At 39.1% G+C, this 14,411-nt stretch overlaps 1 protein-coding gene across 1 annotated transcript in view; it reads right to left on the bottom strand.

Annotated features, from left to right (window-relative positions):
• Nucleotides 1–14,411, bottom strand: part of PRUNE2 (prune homolog 2 with BCH domain) — a 186,042-nt gene that overhangs the window by 129,349 nt on the left and 42,282 nt on the right. Inside the window, exons 2-4 of the mRNA XM_073345112.2 lie at nt 12,002–12,106; nt 10,810–11,012; nt 8,985–9,148 (exon numbers count right to left, since the gene is read on the bottom strand). Coding sequence (XP_073201213.1) covers nt 8,985–9,148; nt 10,810–11,012; nt 12,002–12,106 — 472 coding nt within the window. The remainder of the gene's footprint in view (nt 1–8,984; nt 9,149–10,809; nt 11,013–12,001; nt 12,107–14,411) is intronic.

Below are 14,411 nucleotides of genomic sequence, written 5' to 3'. Positions count from 1 at the left end.
TTTAAAAAATAGTATCTTAAGAAGCAGAGGAAATCAGAGCACAAAGTACTGGAAAGTGCAATAAAGTAACAGGTATTAGATATAAAAACCATACACACTCATCAATTCAGAATTACAGATGGCTAGAAGGTCAACCCAGATTTGTATACCTAATTGTATAGAAAGAACTAAGATCAAGTAAATTATGCTTCAGTACAATTACAATAACATCATGTTACTAATTTTCTTTTAATATAACACAGACTAATTACAATTGATTAAAAATTGAGCAATAATTACATGACAGCTTTTCCCTGATCAATCCAGGTTTTCAATTAAGCTGTGACATAAGTGCAGAATTATGTAATTCTAAAAAAATGCTGAAGGCAAAGGCAATACAGAAACAGTAAAAGAAAAATAAAATTTGATTCTCAGAATTTGAGCAAAATATTTTGTGTGTGTGTGTCTCACACAGTCAATTTCTGTTTCTTTTACATGAATAGTGGAGTTCAGGTAAATGAAAATCTAGGGCCCAGATTTTCAAGATAATAGGCCCCAATGCCCACTGACATCAATGTGAGCTAGGGGCTTTTGAAGATCTAACCCCAAGACACTATGGCAGCTGGATTCTAAAATCTCACACCAGCCTTATACTGGCATAACTCACTTGACTTTAACTAAGTTATTCCTAATATGGACAGGTGTGAGGGAAAGAAGAATCAAGCCCCTTAAATCAGAACGAATCTTCATAATAAAAATTCTTACCAGTGACAATTCCATTTTTCAGTTCAAGAACAGTTTTATTATAGAGCATTGTAAAAATGATTTTCTGAACATTCACGAAGCTAGTTTAAATTAATCTGCCAATCCTTATAAATATATTTTAAAACAGGGAGTTCTAATGTTTCTAAACGTTTTTACCTTTACCTCCCAAATCAAAAGAGCTCAAAGGATTGTTTGAAGATAACTCTATACTGCTATGTCCCTGTATCTGGTTTTCACTGGTATGATATGTTCTTGTGAATTTCCATTGGGAAAGCTCTCTTAGAATTTGATCAGACCCTCACTAGGATACACACGTGTGAGTTATTGCATATTTTAAAATCAGAGTTTGAACATGGGTGCAAGAAAGAGTACAGATATGCATTTCACCTGGCTATTTGAAAGCAGCCTTGTACTCTTGATTGCTAGGTTCCTCTCAAGAGTTGCAACTTGACATAGTCTGGCTGTGTGCAAAACTTTCTGATAGGAAACCCACTTTGGGTTTTAAGGGGAACAAGCATTTTCATCCCAACATGAAATGTAGGCCTTATAGCATTAATGGAGTAATTAATCAAACAGGCACCCAATTCTAAAAGCTTTTTTGTCGTAGGCATTCTGTTGTTTAATGCTTCTGCTAAGAAAAAAGGAAGAGAGAGAAAGAGTCTTCTCAAACTAATATAGAAACATCTGCAATTCCCAATGTCAACACGGGTGTATTCTTCCTTCAATGTATACATTGTGCTTGTTAGCATTAATGGGACATACACACAAAATCCCTGCATATTAGTGGGATATGGAGCCCTCAATTTCTTTATGGGGTTTAAGATCCCACATAGTTTAGAAAAACGAACTCAGAGTTTGTCCTAAGTAACACTGCCTCACCTCATTTCTCTTCATCCTAGGCATGCTTTCATTACCACTTTCCCAGACTGAGTCAGATCAGCAGTCCATTTAAGTCATGTACTCTTTTAAGTATCTGTTGTAAAGGAGATCCATCAGCTAAGAACACTGTGGCATGTACGCCCCATATTCTTCATAGAAATATTATGATATGAATATGGCATAACTAAAATGTGTTTTATGCAAGATGGGTCATGTGAGGTATCATTGGAAAGGTTATGATGTACTGACTCTGATTATCCTATTTGTATGCATTTATCATTTCTATATCTGAAGTTAGAAATATTGACTGTGTATAAATTACTGAAGTGTTAGCACGTGGGGAATGCCCACCAGACAGAAGGCAATCAGCCTGGAAGGGCCATTAGGAAGGGCAATAAGACTTTGAAGATGCTAATTTCCCATCTTCCTGAGAAGCTTCCTGGGATGCTGCTTTGACACTGCAGGGTCAGGTGATTATGTCACCTGGTACTGGACCCCATCTTGACCTACTAGTATTTTTCCACAAAAGGCGTGGAGACCAAACTGGGAAACGAAGGATTCCCGCCCTATGTAAATCCTATTTAAGGCAGGGAAGCAAGAGTTAATCAGGGCTCCTTCACTGACTCTCCATCCAGGATGACTGTTGAGAAGATCTAAGAAACAAGGACTGAGGGGGAAAGAAGAGCTGAGCCCGGACTAGAAAAGGTGTCTGGCCTGTTAAAGAAATGCCTAAAATAACATTTAGGGTGAGAAATTACTACTTGTAACCAGTTTCTTTAGTGTATTGAGCTTAGTTTGTGTGTTTGTTTTATTTGCTCAGTAATCTGCTTTGAGCTGTTTGCTATCCCTTGTGATCACTTAAAATCTATCCTTTGTAGTTAATAAACTTGCTTTGTTTTCTAAAATCCAGTTTGTACAATTCATAATGGGGGTAGGGGGCAAAAAGCTGCGCTTGTCTTCCTCCACATTGAGGGAGGGGGCGATTTTCATGAGCTTACGCTGTACACATTTCTGGGCAGGGCAAGACAATATAATTTTGGGTTTATACTCCAGAGGTAGTGTGCACTGGAGTACTGAGCAATCTCCAAGCTGAGTCTTCCCACGCAGAGCTGATCTCAGTGTTTGTGTCTTTTGCAACTGGGTGTGGCCCTACCTGTGTGTGTGTGTGCTCGAGGAGGCTTGAGGGCCTGGCACTGCGGGACAGGGTGAGGCTGGTGGAACGGGTGGGCTCAGTGGGACACCAGTATATCACTTTCATTACCACTTTCCCAGACTGAGTCAGGTCAGCAGTCCATTTAGTCATGTACTCTTTTAAGTCTCTGTTGTAAAGGAGATCCATCAGCTAGGAACACCTCCTGCCAACAACTTGTTTTTACTGAGAGCTAGTGCAACTCCCATTGGATTCCTGAAAGGACTCCAGAAGCTCTTCTGTCTACTGACACACACAAACAAAAGAAAATACAATATATAATCCAAGGGTTGATATTACTTACCATGTGCATCACACTGCATTACTGGGTTTTGGGGGTGGGGTGAGGAGAGAGGACAATGGATAATATGCTATGCTGCTTTAAAAAAATGATGGGCATTTTATTCTTTTCTCAAAGCAGTTCAGAAGTACCACTTTTGCCAAAAGCAATTGCTCTGCATTAATATTAAACATGATCTAATGAAGGCAGAAGTTGTTTTGGGAAAACATTAAAAACAGCACAGGCATCTCCTGCATGATAAGTTTGTGGCTGAAAAGAATAATGCAATGAAAATACAGATGCCTCCCTTTTTCACCTAGGTTTTGATCTTTAAGATGAAAAAGAACGGATGGTAGGGAGGTGGGAAAAGAAGCAACATTTCATGAAAACTGTACATAGAGCAAAAAAGCAGCCCTCATTGATGATCAGCAGTTAAAAAAAAAAAAATTCCTAGCTGAAATGCTACACAATCTTGGTGGAAAAAATATTTGCCTTCTGGAAAATGCTTTGTTTCTAGACACAGTAGGAAAAACATCTTATCAAGCCAAAAAATCATTGTTTGGTGAAGCTGAAAATGTTCCCCTTTCTCTCTCATACTATATGTATAATAAAGGGATGCAATTCACTTGGACTTCATGACCATTTAAGAAAAGTGTGAATCATGCATCTGATAAATGCTGGCACCTTTCCCAAACTCCCAAAAAGGACCTGTTGTGAGTTGCTAAAATAACAAACTAATTTTGAAAGCTGAACTGCACCAGCACCGCACTGAAAGGTATTAATGCTTCCGTTCATCTCCAGAAAAATCAAATTCAGTATCTATAAATATTGTTGTTCATCTTGGTATGAAAACTGCTAGTATTTACGTGTTGCAATCTGCATCTTCTGGCATCCTTCAAGTCCTTATACAAATAAACAGAAGGAGGCATTTTCAAGAATGCACTGACTCAAGGTACACGACAATCAGTTTTTTGAATCACTCCTTGCCAGCTGGCTCCAACAAAAAATGTAATGATTCAGCAATGTAATGGATCTTGAGTTTGGCAACAGTCCCCTAGTAAACATCTCTGGGGAAATAAAGTAATACAGGCCCAAGACTCTGGCAGATTTTATAATCGTTTGCTTCTGGCTCAAATCCAGAGTCAGAACAAGCACTGACTTAAGGCAGATATGATTGTGCAGTACTTTGACTCTTGGAGCAGATTCTGATTAAGGCCCAAGGGTAGAATTAACTCACAGTGTGTCTGAAGAAGAGACAAAGATATCAGGAAAGCATACAGCTTAAAAAAGACCTTAAATAATAATACTGCCTACATTAATGATGTTAAGTTTTGCATGGATATGCCTTTTCTTCCCTTCTCCCTTTTTTTCCATTCAAAAGCATGTCTAATTTGTTCAAACTTATAATAGTACACAGAGTATTTTTAAATACTTTCAGCTATTATTAAAATTAATAAATACTGTGAGCCAAAGTTTCAGAATTCCAAAGAAGTCTGTTGAGATGGCACCTAATGAAACTGTTACAGCTGGTGCAGCACAACTGAAAAGATATCTCTAAACCTAGGCATTTGAATCATGTTGCTAAGGATTGCAATATCACCCCCCCATACATCCTAAAGGCCTGAATCAGTGCCCACTAAAATAAATGTTAAAGCTCCCATTGACTTCAGTGCTGATTATCTCCGCTCAGCAATTTTATGAAATCAAATCCAAATTCATAGCACTTTGACTTTCACGTTAGCTCTCCGAACCTAAACACCAACAAAAATTGCTCCATGTAAATTATACAATTATTTTACGCTACAGATAGTATTAAAAGGGAGGAATACTAGTATCGGTACTTCTATACTGGCTTTATGCCACTGGAATATCACCTATGCCCTGGAGCAATCATGCTAGAGTGAGATATGTCAGCCTTACAGCATATATCCACTGGCGGTGCAGTACAAAACAGCTATTCTTCACCCCAGAATATGGTCCTCTGCTGGTAGCTACAAAGTCAGAATGGCCATGAAGAGCAAATCATTTTGGTATCTGTATATGAGTGGGAATTTTTCTACATTTCCAGTACTGTAATTGGTTGCCTTGTTCTCCATGGCTGCTCCCAACAGTGATTTGAGATCCCAGAATTTAACAGTCCTCTTGCAAAAGGCAAGACTCTTATAACAGTACAGCTGCATATAGAATCATAGAATCACAGAATATCAGGGTTGGAAGGGACCTCAGGAGGTCATCTAGTCCAACCCCCTGCTCAAAGCAGGACCAATCTCCAATTAAATCATCCCAGCCAGGGCTTTGTCAAGCCTGACCTTAAAAACTTCTAAGGAAGGAGATTCTACCACCTCCCTAGGTAATGCATTCCAGTGTTTCACCACCCTCCTAGTGAAAAAGGTTTTCCTAATATCCAATCTAAACCTCCCCCACTGCAACTTGAGACCATTACTCCTTGTCCTGTCCTTTTCTACCACTGAGAATAGTCTAGAACCATCCTCTCTGGAACCACCTCTCAGGTAGTTGAAAGCAGCTATCAAATCCCCCCTCATTCTTCTCTTCTGCAGGCTAAACAATCCCAGCTCCCTCAGCCTCTCCTCATAAGTCATGTGTTCCAGACCCCTAATCATTTTTGTTGCCCTTCGCTGGACTCTCTCCAATTTATCCACATCCTTCTTGTAGTGTGGGGCCCAAAACTGGACACAGTACTCCAGATGAGGCCTCACCAATGTCGAATAGAGAGGAACGATCACGTCCCTCGATCTGCTCGCTATGCCCCTACTTATACATCCCAAAATGCCATTGGCCTTCTTGGCAACAAGGGCACACTGCTGACTCATATCCAGCTTCTCGTCCACTGTCACCCCTAGGTCCTTTTCCGCAGAACTGCTGCCTAGCCATTCGGTCCCTAGTCTGTAGCGGTGCATTGGGTTCTTCCGTCCGAAGTGCAGGACCCTGCACTTATCCTTATTGAACCTCATCAGATTTCTTTTGGCCCAATCCTCCAATTTGTCTAGGTCCCTCTGTATCCCATCCCTGCCCTCCAGCGTATCTACCACTCCTCCCAGTTTAGTATCATCCGCAAATTTGCTGAGAGTGCAATCCACACCATCCTCCAGATCATTTATGAAGATATTGAACAAAACCGGCCCCAGGGGCACTCCACTTGATACCGGCTGCCAACTAGACATGGAGCCATTGATCACTACCCGTTGAGCCCGACAATCTAGCCAGCTTTCTACCCACCTTATAGTGCATTCATCCAGCCCATACTTCTTTAACTTGCTGACAAGAATACTGTGGGAGACCGTGTCAAAAGCTTTGCTAAAGTCAAGAAACAATAAATCCACTGCTTTCCCTTCATCCACAGAACCAGTAATCTCATCATAGAAGGTGATTAGATTAGTCAGGCATGACCTTCCCTTGGTGAATCCATGCTGACTGTTCCTGATCACTTTCCTCTCATGTAAGTGCATCAGGATTGATTCCTTGAGGACCTGCTCCATGATTTTTCCGGGGACTGAGGTGAGGCTGACTGGCCTGTAGTTCCCAGAATCCTCCTTCTTCCCTTTTTTAAAGATTGGCACTACATTAGCCTTTTTCCAGTCATCCGGGACTTCCCCGGTTCACCACGAGTTTTCAAAGATAATGGCCAATGGCTCTGCAATCACAGCCGCCAATTCCTTTAGCACTCTCGGACGCAACTCGTCTGGCCCCATGGACTTGTGCACGTCCAGATTTTCTAAATAGTCCCTAACCACCTCTTTCTCCACAGAGGGCTGGCCATCTACTCCCCATGCTGTGATGCCCAGCGCAGCAGTCTGGGAGCTGTCCTTGTTAGTGAAGACAGAGGCAAAAAAAAGCATTGAGCACATTAGCTTTTTCCACATCCCCTGTCACTAGGTTGCCTCCCTCATTCAGTAAGGGGCCCACACTTTCCTTGGCTTTCTTCTTGTTGCCAACATACCTGAAGAAACCCTTCATATGTAGGATTTGGGTAAGTTGTAAGGACAGAATTTGGTCTACTATCTGTAAATATTTATAGTCTTAACAGCTTGGACTTAAAATTTAAAAATTAAAATTAAAAATTAAAATTAAGAGATGTTGGTATTTACTGATTTTTCCTGAATTTGTAAATGTGGTCTCCTAACTACTAAAAACTTTTTAAAAGTCACATCAGAGCTTATTATACTGTTTAATTCAGTACCTTACTATTTTCTATACCATTAGATATCAACAGAATAACTAGATACCATGCAAAAAGAAAAGGAGTACTTGTGGCACCTTAGAGACTAACCAATTTATTTGAGCATAAGCTTTCGTGAGCTACAGCTCACTTCATCGGTTGTTGAAGCTGTATTAATATGATAGATAACTGTAATTCTACTAGGCATGGGCCCAATTCCGCAAACACTTACTATCAAATAATATTGTTTACAATCATGAATAATCCTCCTGATTTCAACAGAACTAATTATGGTGCTAATCACTACACACATTAACAAGTATATGCAGGATTGGGCCCTTATGGTTGCATTAAAAGAAAAATCTTGCCTATGTTTAGCTTTTATAGCAAATATATTTGAAGTGTTTGAATAATAAGCTATAATTCTACCTCTAAATAATGAACTACATAAAGGCGTTATTATCAGTAATATCCTACTAGCTCCAGTCACTTTGCATTGTCATAGAGGCCTCTTGACATAAATCCCCCAAATGCCTTTTTTTTTTTTTTTGGTTCTGTCACAAAGATAAATGATTATGCTTACTTGGTTAGTTGAGGGCAGAGTTTCCCATAGAGCTATTCTACAGAGATTTGCAGACTGCGAAATATTTAATGGCAGCTTTACTGGGGACCATTAGTTATGAAACATGTATAGAGATTTGACCAAATTCTGTATTAAAAGCTAACACCCTTTCCTCATGAAAATATGAAAAAGCCTTATAAAAATACAAACTTTTGTAGTCTCTCCGTGTAAATTCAATACTTCAGATACCATGATGGAGGGCATGTTATGAGGTACAGAACAGAGTAAAATAAACTCATATCTTTTCTTATACTTAGGTGTATGCAAAAATTCAGCACTGGAGTTGCGACATTTGTCTACGTTAATTTTTCAGAAAAGAAAATTTAGCAAGCATGAGTTCACAATTTAAACTGGTTATTTTTTAAAGTATGTTCTGAAGAGGGAATGATAAAAGTACATAACTAACTTATGGGCAACCGTCAGTTCTTCTACAGCTTCAGCTTTCTGTCTAACAGATATCACAAATTTAAAAGCAGTGACACTGCAAAAATGAAGATAATGGCAAATGTAACAAGCTAAAAAGAAAAACTGAGAAACATTTGTGACTATACTGAAGCCCTACTGCTTAATACTGTGGTGCACAAATGAGGCAAACTGAGAAGAAAGTGTCATGGCAATTTGATTATGGCATTCTTAGATCATGAAAGTTACACATTATACCACCAAAACAAGATTAAATAAACATGGCTTTGATTAGAAGTTTTAACATGCAAGCATGGGATCTTGATCCATATTCATTATCCACGACAGGGTAAGAGTATCTTTATTCCTAATACCACACAGTCACTGGAAACAAAGTTAGAACTATAAGAGCTATTCCATCTACCCAACTGATGTGCAGATAGCTCCATTTAATATTCCTCTCTAGTGATACAGTAAAGACCCCTCATGCCTGTTTTTAAATGCACATTTTTAATATTAAATATAATGTTACTCTTTAACAAACTCTTTACTCCCTGCTTCTTTTATGGAGCTTCCCGTGGTCTTTAAAGGGATTGTTAACCAAAGAATGGATCACACTCTTTCTGCATGAGCAAATTCAGCAACACTCCATTAAACCTTTCAGTATTTAATAAAAAGAGTAATCTCTCACCTCTAAGGAGATGAGCCAGTTGCTGAGTGATTAACTCTGGTGCCTCTTGAAGAATCTCTTTTACTACTAAAGAGGAAGAAGACGCCTGTAACCCCAAGTTGGCATCACATCGCTCATCTGGATTGATGACTTTGACAACAGCTGATTCCAAACTTTTATCATCACTATCACACAAAATTTTTAAAAATACAAATTAAAAAAATTCTAATTATTTGATCTGTAAACACACCAGTGTAGCCTTTTCAGTTATTTTGCTATTGTTAATACTACAAATTATTTTTTAAAAAGAGCTATCACTTAATAACAGCTGCTGGCATAATGCTACACTCTAGTCATTCTTATTCAAATTCTACTGTGAATGAAACAACAAAAAAAATTTTCATTAATTTCTTGACCACAATGTCCTAAACTTAAGTCACTATTGAAGAGTGATAGATTCTTAGCTTCTTTAAAATAACTACTGTTTGATATTTAGTATGTACTCAGACTTGAATGCTTGTAAGAGACAAGGTGGGTGAGATAATATCTTTTACTGGACCAACTTCTATTGGTGAGAGAGACAAGCAGTTGAGCTATACAGAGCTCTTCCTCATGTCTGGGAAAGGTACTTTTAGAATGTCACCGCTAAATACAAGGTTTAGCATAAGTAGTTAGCACATATTCTAAGGGACTTTTCAAAGTGAAGTGACCCATTAACACCCCTGTAGTCATAGGACAAAAAAGAGGGCAGGGTTAGTGGGTTACAGATTGTTGTAATAACCCCTAAATCCAGTCTCTTTATTAAGACCATGATTTTTAGTGTCTAGCAAAGTTATGAATTTAAGTTTCCAGGCTTATCTTTTGAAAATGCTGTGCAGGTTTCCTTTGAAGATGAGGCCTGATAGGTCAGATATAGAGTGATTGCTTTGGGAAAATTTTCACCCAAGGATGATAGGGTGTTTTTGTCTTTTATCATTTTCCTGTGTGAGCTCATTCAAAAGCGTAGTGTTTGTCTGGTTTCAACCACATAGTTGTTACTGGGGCACGTAGTGCACTGGATGAAGTATAACACATGTGATAGGCATGTGTAGGACTCATGGAACTTGACAGGTGTGTTGTGGGAGGCATTGATCATTGTAGCAGTGGAGATATGTCTGCAGGTTTTGCATTTGTTGTTCTGACAGGGTCTGGTGCCACTTTGAATTGGTGTGTCCTGGTCTGTGGGGAACTTGCTTCTGATGATGACCTTTGAGAGGCTAGGGGGTTGTCTGAAAGCCAGAAGAGGAGGTTCAGGAAAGATTCTTCAGGATGGGGTCCCCATGGAGTAAGGGATGTAGTTGTTTGATGATACCCTGTATGGATTCCAGTGTGACCTGCAGTTTACAGACCTTATATAAAGCTCTGGGATAATAAATCTAATTCAATAGTGTCTAAACTGAGATCTATGAAGGTGCATCAAGGGCTTTTAGTAAAATACATAAAATGGTCCATCAGAAAAGTGAAACAAACCGACTAATACGTTTCAGAGTAGCAGCCGTGTTAGTCTGTATTCGCAAAAAGAAAAGGAGTACGTGTGGCACCTTAGAGACTAACAAATTTATTTGAGCATAAGCTTTTGTGCTCAAATAAATCTGTTAGACTAATACGTGTAGTATGTTGTACTCAATGGTCATAATGAAGGGAAAATAATGTTGGGTCTTCTGTCTCTTCTGTGATTCCACATTGTGTTACAGATATAGAACAGAAAATGTTAAGACAGCATTTATAGTCCTAAAACTACTTAAAATATAACCTTTAAAACAGCTCAATCTAGCATGGCCACTTTATCGTACACAGAACACTATACCTTGCTAGCATGTTGCTGTTAACAAGCGTTAAAGACAATTTCCCTTCATCGTTCAGCTGATGCAAATTGATTTCATCTTGGAAGATATGGAATGATTCTGGGATATTCAACTCTTCCAAAATAAACCTTGTTTCTGGGTAGTAGCTGAATTCTCTTCTTGGTATGTTCAGCACGGGCAAGCATAGAACATCCGGGGGACTGACCTGTAACAAGAGAATGTGTATCTGTCAGAATGGTGCAAAAGAATAACTGACTTTCATTGGGACAATTTTTTCTGAATTTCTGCCCATCAGTAAACCTTATTTTCCCACAGATAATTCCTCTTTGCTGATTCTTCTTTATGTAGCTGTAAGAGAGATGTTGGAAAAATGAGTGGGGGAAATTGCTAAAAATTCTATTTCTGTTTTTTCAGCATGTGCCTAAATCCCCATCAACTGCAGTCAACGTTTACCTTTCAAACTTGGTTTGGTCTCATGGTTAAGCCGTTTGACTAAAAATCAGGAGATCTTAGTTCAATTCCCAGCTCTAAGACACATATATTGTATAACCATGGACAAGTTACTTAATTACTCTTGGTGAAATTGTGATCCCACTAAAGTCAAGAGAAAAAATTCTGATCCCATAAAATTCCATTGACTTCAGAGGGGTCAAGATTTCACTTTCTGTGGTGACTGACTTTTACTATGCATATGTATACAGTGCTTAGAACAAAGGGGTCTTGTAGGTGCAACTGTGACACAAGCAGTAAGTAAATAATAGTAATCTGTCCTCTGTCTCCTGTGAATCAACAGTCTACTGAACAAAAAGAATAACAATGGATATGTTATTTGTATCAAAGATTTGAGGATGAAACTCAACCCTGTGCACAAGATTAGGATTTGCATGAGTTCTATGCATCACTTAAGTCAGCTTTTAGCGATGAATAGGCCATGTGCTGGCAATGAATTTCACCTATATTGCATTAACATGTTCTTCGGGTTTTCGTTATTGCCATTCATCTCTTGTATGTAGATAATCTCTAGATCATTACTTCTGTATAATAAAGGGCTGCCATCTGCTCCCACTTAACTCAACGGGAGTCTTGTCTTTGACTGCCAGGGGATCAGACCCTAATTTTGTACATGCATGTTTTTATTTGCTGAACATTATTACATCTATAACAAATAAGTCAGGATCTCATTTTTCTTTTTACCTTGTCTAGGAAGTAGGCATATGTTAATGCAGAAATGAGAGAATCCAAATCACATGGTTTATTCCCAAGAACAACATGGACTTTCCCAAGGCGTTTGCTCCGGTTCTGAAACATATAAGACCATTTTAAAAGGTGACTGTAAAAAACAGCAAGGAATGCAGACATTTAACTTGCCAATTGAAATATCTAAATGTTTTGCTTAATTGTAAAACTTCTCAGTCAGTCAGCATAATAAATGTGCTCATTATAGGGTCAGTCCAATCCCCATGCACCCATAACTCCCAATGAAGTCGATAGGAGCTTGGAGTGCATGGGGACCCAGGTTTAGACATATGGACTGAACTCACATAGGTCAGTTCCCACTAAAATCAATGGTGTAGGTGGAATAATGAGAAAAGCAGCTTCCAGTGCGAATGGTGAGATGCTAAACACACTACACAGACCTAGTTATCAAAGCAGCATGGGGGTAAGGGGTGAAGACCTACTTGACAAACCACTGAATCACAAAGCATGGTGAGTTCTTCTGGTAGTAGCTGTTTTCCTTGTCTGCCACTTGACCTGATATTTGCAACTTTAAAAATGTAACTAGCCTTAAGCCTGATCCTGCAAGAAGACGAGCACACCTCTGTGAGGTGCTGCATGTCTTTAATTCCCACTGACAGCAACAGGAATTAAGGACATTCAATATCAGGTAAAATTGGGTCCCTTCCAAACAATAGACAGGGAAATGCCAAACATGCTGTGTAAATGCGAAGTATTTCAGAGAGGTTCATGCACAATTCATACACACACCCCCACACACGTCAGATGATTGCGAATTATGCTTTTCCTTGAACACATCATTAATGAGATGCCAACTGTACAGAAATGTTCTAGCCTATTGCTTTTAATGAGCTGTGCATCTTAATTTGAGAAACAAATGTGTCTGACACTAATATAGGTGTCTCACATCCAAACATACACAATTAAAGAGGTTCTTTTCCATGTCTGAAGGTTGAAGTACATTTTGTTATTTTGAGTTAATTTTCTACACTTTCTCAAGTGAAATCTAATCTTCCTGCAAAGAGCTATAATTAGCATACTTGCCTCAATTACCTGTTAATAAAAGAATACAAATGTCTAATCTTCACTCTACCAGGAGAGAAAAAAGAGGTACAGCTCTTTTTTCATTATGTAGAACACAATCATTCAAAATACGCTTGGGTAATAAAACCAGGTCAATCGTTCCCAATCTCCTGTGCACTTGGAAGGAAACTACTTAAGCAAGATACCTTTCTGAACAATGCAGTTGTAAAAACTGTCTAGAGCAGACACCTATGACTTAAATGTACATCTTTTCTATCATCGATATTTCTCTACTTCTTTATTTCCCTATGTCAAGCTGTCTAGAGTGGCTCATGACCGTGAGTGCCAACCTCAGGACAAACTGTGAAGAAGCAGGGCACAAACCCCAAACTGGCTGTGTGTTCTATACTTAGATTTCACCAACCAAGTATAAAGTGTGAACTCCTCGAGCACTACAACAGCCTTAATATGGAGTCACAGACAGTCCCCTTGGGTACTCCAGTCTATCTTGCCCCCTATCTTTGTGATAGATGGTCCCTTATGCCAACAAAATCACAATATTCAGGTTACTTCCAGTCCCAAAGGACTAGTGACTTACCCCCAGCTCAACTGTACCTTAGATCTCTCACCAAAGACAATTCTTGTAGCCAATCCTATAATAAACTAACTAAAGACTTATTAAGAAAAAGAAATAAGAGTGATTTACAAGGTTAAAGCAGGTAAATATACACACACAAATGAGTCATTGTCTTAGGGCATGTCTACACTACAAAACTAAGTTAACCTAACTTATGGCATCACACAGTGATTACATCTACACTTTGCGTGTCTACACTTTGCTCCTTATGTCAGCAGTGCACTTCCTCACCAGGAGCACTTGTACCGATTACACTGTCAGTGTGGGGTATTGTGGGATGACTTCTAAAACCCAGTAACTGTCAATGTAAGCAACACTAACACTCCGCCGACCTAACTACATCGACACTGACTCTATGCCTCTGGTGGAGGTGGAGTTATTAAGGCTATGTCTATATGCGTCACTGTACGATCTCTTGTGTAGCTACTCTATGCCAACGGAAGAGAGCTCTCCCATTGACATAATTAAACCACCCAGCAGTGGTAGCTACGTTGGTGGGAAAAGCTCTCCCGTCAACATAGTGCAGTGCATACTACCACTTATGCCAGCAAAACTTCTTAGGTCATTCAGGAGGTGAGTTTTTTCACAACCCTGCGCGACAAAAGTTTTGCTGACATAAGTGGTAGTGGTAGACATGGCCTAAGTCAGCGTAGCAGGACAGTTATGTCACCAGGAGCAAAATTTTAGTGTAGACACTTACAGATTTAG

The sequence above is a fragment of the Lepidochelys kempii genome, chromosome 5 (assembly GCF_965140285.1).
Source record: "Lepidochelys kempii isolate rLepKem1 chromosome 5, rLepKem1.hap1, whole genome shotgun sequence".
Classification (NCBI taxonomy): Eukaryota; Metazoa; Chordata; order Testudines; family Cheloniidae; genus Lepidochelys; species Lepidochelys kempii.
This window is presented reverse-complemented; position numbering and strand designations above follow the sequence as displayed.